Here is a 5,208-nt window from a genome sequence, read left to right as displayed (position 1 = left end):
CGTCAATTTAAAATAATATATGTTTATCATCTAACCCATTTTATGTAGTACCAATAGAATGTCAAGAGTCAGTCGAATTTTTTTATATAACTTTTAAATATTTACATTAATTTCAAATAATATATGTTTATCATCTAAGTCCATTTTATGTGGTACCAATAGAATGTCAAGAGTCAATAAATTTTTTTATATAATTTTTAAATATTTATATTGTTATTATTGTGATTTATAGTATTATTTATATAATTTTTAAATCTATAAACAACAAAAAAGAATAAGAGAAATAAATGTAATATAATGAAAATACTAAATAGTACTCCCTCCATTCCATATTAATTAAATTTTTGAGGCATTTTCCATTTTTCAAATTAACTTAATTGTGCAATCTTCAAAACTATTTTTAAAACATTCGTCCAATTTTACCCTTCATTTGGATTTTCAATGTGATGACTTCAATAAATTTGACAATAATTAATAAGGGTAAAAATGGAAAACTATGTTCAATTTATATTTTAATTTACTTTTCTTAAAGGGTGTAAAACACTTCAAAAATTCAATCAAGATGAAATGAAAGGAATAATAAAAAAATATTACTATTACTATTAAAGGAAAAACGGAACGAGGAGCCGACATAGTATTGTGAGCCCATGAGTTGAGCCCACACAGTTTTGGACATATGAGTCATTCGGTAAATGTTGATTGGTTTTTTGGTCTAATAAAAAAAAGTATACCCTTAAAGTAAGAGATTACAAAGACTTAAAGAAGAAAAGGTAGAAAGTTCCGAAATACCCTTTGTCATATAAGCAAACATGTTGACGAAGATATATCTGCTTGTAGACTCTTCTACTGTGTAGTAATGCCTCCCCCAAAAAAAATAAAAAATAAACTTGGGGTCCTATAGTGGCATTAGACCTCACCATCCAGCCGCCCCAACAAATTTCTTGGAAAATGTCTCTTGGAATTTTTGGGCTTTGAATTTATGTCCTTTGTAGTGAATTAAATTATAGGTATAAATTTGTATTTTATGTCATAATATTTCATAATATATGTTCGAACAAGACATCACTTTTAAAAGAGTTTATATCTCACTGAACATACATTCAACTGTTAAACAACAAAAATTTAAAATAAAATAAAAGGTGAAACATGCGATTTACACTATAACAAAAACAACTAATAAATATGCACATTACAAAGAGTGCTAAAGTCTTTATCATTATTATTTAATTGGCATTAAACCCAATATCGCTATATACTTTAGGGATACATATAAAGAGTTCTAATTGCCTCTAAAAAAATATTTAACGACAACTAAGTTATTACCATAAATTAAAAGTCGCTAAAGATCATTAAATCCGTTATAACACTTTATACTTCCCAATAGTTGTAATTTTAATTTGTTGCAATTATCTCACTTGATAGACACATATCTCAATCTCCTAGTGTAAAAAAGAACTTGCTTTTGAAACAAAAAAATCAAATAAAAGTTTATTTGCATACATCATTTTCTACACTACCAGTATAGTACCGCAAATAAGACAAAAACTCACACACTAAACATAGGTAAATGGAGAATCATATAATCCTATAAATACTTGCATGTATTCCTTTAAAATATTGACCATTTTCCTCTTATAAAGCATATGGCTTCAACTCATAGAAAACTTGTTTCCTTAATTATCATCACATTTTGCCTTGTTATAGATCATACATCTGCCGAAGTAAGTGTTTCAATTTGTACGACACATTATTTTTTTTTAGTTTATCCGAAAAAAGCAAATTATATTATTTTGTATTTAAAAATAAATTAACTTTGATCCTAGATTTCCGATGAAAACGTACAACGAAAAAGCATATATTTATGATAGTGTGCATTAGGACTAGAGGTAGAATATTGCTTACGGATTTTGATGAACCCAATGGCTTTTGCTTAGATATGATTAGGAATGAAGATACTCGAAACAAAGTGAGAGTGGTCTTTGTGGTGGATAAGATGAGAGAAATAAAAATGAGATAGTTCAAACATATGAAGAAAAGATGCCCCAATCCCAAATGAAAAAGTAAAAGGTTGGATATGGGGGGGGGGGGGGGAGTCAGAGGAGAGATATATGTAGGCCAAAGATTCACCCGGGAAGGTGATTAAACAAGAAATGACAGTCATCTTACCAAACATATGGTCTTAGATATGAAGTTATGGAGGTCAAGAATTAAAGAAAAAGGTTAGTAGTGCACGGTTAAGTTTCCTTTACTATTATTATTGTTATTATTATTCTATTATCTCTTGGCAATTTTTATTACCACTTGTTGTCTTTTTTGCTTCGGTGTCATGTTAGTGTTGTTGTAACTACTATTCTTTTCTCTAGTATTTCAACATTACTTCTTCATTACTGTATTTCTTTTTCAAACCTTCTTTGAATTGTTTTACTTGAGCCTAACGTCTTTCAGAAACAACCTCCCTATCTTCACAAGGAGATTACATTGAGTATGTTGTTATTGTGTTGCATAAATATCTAATTGTTAACTGATCGAGTAACAAAGACGAGCTATGAGTTTGGTGACAATTCAGAACCCATAAACTTGAAATTTTGACTCTACCTTCCATAAATTGGAACAAAGGGACTAGAAACTAAATCATTTGTTCACTAACTTTTTGCATACTTGACTTGAATATACAGTGGTTGAATCATGGTGGTGACATAACAAACAGAAGGTCAGCTCCTGGAGAAATTTTGATCAGCCCACGAACTATAAACAAGTTGAAATTAAGGTGGAAATTCCTAGCCGGATTTGACATTACAGCAACCCCAGCAGTTGCAAATGAAGTAGTTTACTTCCCATCATGGAATGGAAATCTTTACTCAGCTCCACCAGAAGTGCTGAAATGCCAAGCAACACAAAACAATCGAACAACACCACCAGTTGTTTCTGATCAGTGTTTTGGTAAAGATATTCATTTTGATTCAATTCTTGCACTGGATTTGTTTTCTGGACAAATTGTGTGGGCTACACAGCTTGGTGGGTACGACGTTTTCACTTTCGCATGTTTGGTTCCTAATAATCCTGATTGCCCACCGGGGCCTAACGTGGATGCTGATTTCGGAGAGGCACCTATGATGCTAACCATATTTTCAAATGGAAGATTTCGTGATGTTGTGGCGGCTGTGCAGAAAAGTGGCTTTACTTGGGCGCTTGATCGTAACGATGGACATATTGTTTGGTTTAAGGTAAAGTCTTACAACTAGAATGTTCATCTTTAAGTACCCTTCACATCATATCAATTAGTATTTTCATTTGTTAACATAGAAATAAAGTAAATAACTTGCTATAAATGATAAATTTGCATGATGTAGAAAGCAGGGCCGGGGAGTGTGGATGGAGGAGGAATATGGGGTGCAGCCACAGATGGACGGCGAGTTTACACTAACATAGTGAATGGAAACAGACTTCCTTTCACCCTGGCACCTTCAACTCAAACAACAACAGCTGGTGGATGGGTGGCAATGGATGCAAACACAGGCCAAATCCTATGGACCACTGCAAATCCTAGCAACGAGACGTCCCCTGGGCCAGTCACCATAGCTAATGGAGTTCTCTTTGCAGGATCAGTGGCACCTAATGGACCTCTCTATGCCATGGATGCCAGTAATGGAAAAATCTTGTGGACATTTAACACTGGTGCTACTATCTATGGGGGTGCATCAATTAGCTATGGTTGTGTCTTTATTGGTCATGGATATTCAGTTGGTCTAGCTAAGTTGTTCCATCCAACTTGGACCACTGGGACTTCACTCTTTGCCTTTTGCATTCTGTAAAATCAATATATATTTATAAATTAATGTATTTTCTCTTTCTAATAATAGTTGTGATACTAATAAGTTTCCCTACCTAATGATCATGCTTCAAGTTGCTAGCACCCGTTTCAGCATATCATCTCGCTCGATTCAAAAAAAAAAAATTAGTAGGATAAAAGCATCAACTTAAAGAAATGGAATATACTAACTTATTTAACTATCAACATAACATATGTTATAACTCATTTTAGTTATCAAGGTGTCACGACCCAAAATCCAAGATCATGATGGAACCTACGCCTACCACATCGGTATGTAATTCAGTCCCTCAAACACAAATAAAATATCAAGGAAATAATCAGAAGTTATAAAATAGTGGAATTTATGTCGGCCCTTGTGAGATCACAAATTGATTTTGGCATATATTTGGAGTTGGACATTTAGCCCATTTCTATTCCAGCATATCATATGGCATATATTTGGTATTGCTTGGGTTTTTGGAGGCATGATTTTTGTACTTGTCTACTGCACTGCCGGTATCTCTGGTGAGCACATTCATACTCTGTCCGTAACTCATGGATCTAGAATTTTGAGTTAGTTATGTGAAATTGAAAAAAAATGTCTAAAAATGTTTATGCGCGCGGTTAATAGCTTAAATTGCTAAAAATAAATCTCTTTCCGTTTTGTGTGTTGTAGGTGGACATATTAACCCAGCAGTGACATTTGGGTTGTTTTTAGCAAGGAAAGTGTCATTAGTAAGGGCAGTGGGATATATAATTGCACAATGTTTAGGTGCAATTTGTGGAGTTGGTTTTGTCAAGGCATTCATGAAGCACCCATACAACGCACTACGTGGTGGTGCTAATTTTGTGCAATCTGGTTACAATAACGCTTGTATGTTTTTAGACCACGAACAAGCGGGAAGAATCCGAAAAGGGAAGATTCAAGTGTCTTAGGGGATTCAAGCTTGGATTCGAGGTAGGTGATGATTGTGATTTCATGTTGGTGTGATATATGTTTGTAATTGCTCATTATAATGCATGTATGTATGCGAATGTTGCATTATTGATCACCCTAATCGTAAATGAGGATAATTGAATAATTGTATGCCATGAATCACCTCTTGTTGTATGATTGTGAGAATATACATTGTGATTGTGATTGTGGTTTGTTGAATGGATCGGGTGTTGCGTTCCGACACACTAACTTGGATCGGTTGCCACATTCCGACATAAACATGGGATCGGTTGCCATGTTCCGGTTGCTAACAGTTTGGGTGTGGGTTCCATGAGAGGACCATTGAATTGGGTTCCGTGAGAGGACCATTGAATTGTGTTGTGTATCTACTTGTGATGATTACGTTCATATCTAATGATGATTGATATTGGAAGATTGTATGTTGCTCTAAATTGATAAC

At 33.9% G+C, this 5,208-nt stretch overlaps 1 protein-coding gene across 1 annotated transcript; it reads left to right on the top strand.

Annotated features, from left to right (window-relative positions):
* Positions 1-1,629: 1,629 nt before the first annotated feature.
* On the top strand, positions 1,630-3,812 carry LOC107058227 (polyvinylalcohol dehydrogenase-like). The gene is made up of 3 exons (XM_015303676.1): positions 1,630-1,721; positions 2,676-3,224; positions 3,351-3,812. The coding sequence occupies exons 1-3, from the start codon at positions 1,644-1,646 to the stop codon at positions 3,810-3,812; spliced, it is 1,089 nt and encodes a 362-aa protein (XP_015159162.1). The 5' UTR covers positions 1,630-1,643.
* The last annotated feature ends 1,396 nt before the right edge of the window (positions 3,813-5,208 follow it).

The sequence above is a fragment of the Solanum tuberosum genome, unplaced genomic scaffold (genome assembly GCF_000226075.1).
Source record: "Solanum tuberosum cultivar DM 1-3 516 R44 unplaced genomic scaffold, SolTub_3.0 scf00467, whole genome shotgun sequence".
NCBI lineage: Eukaryota > Viridiplantae > Streptophyta > Magnoliopsida > Solanales > Solanaceae > Solanum > Solanum tuberosum.
The sequence above is the reverse complement of the archived record's forward strand: the minus strand, read 5'-3'. Positions and strand labels throughout refer to the sequence as shown.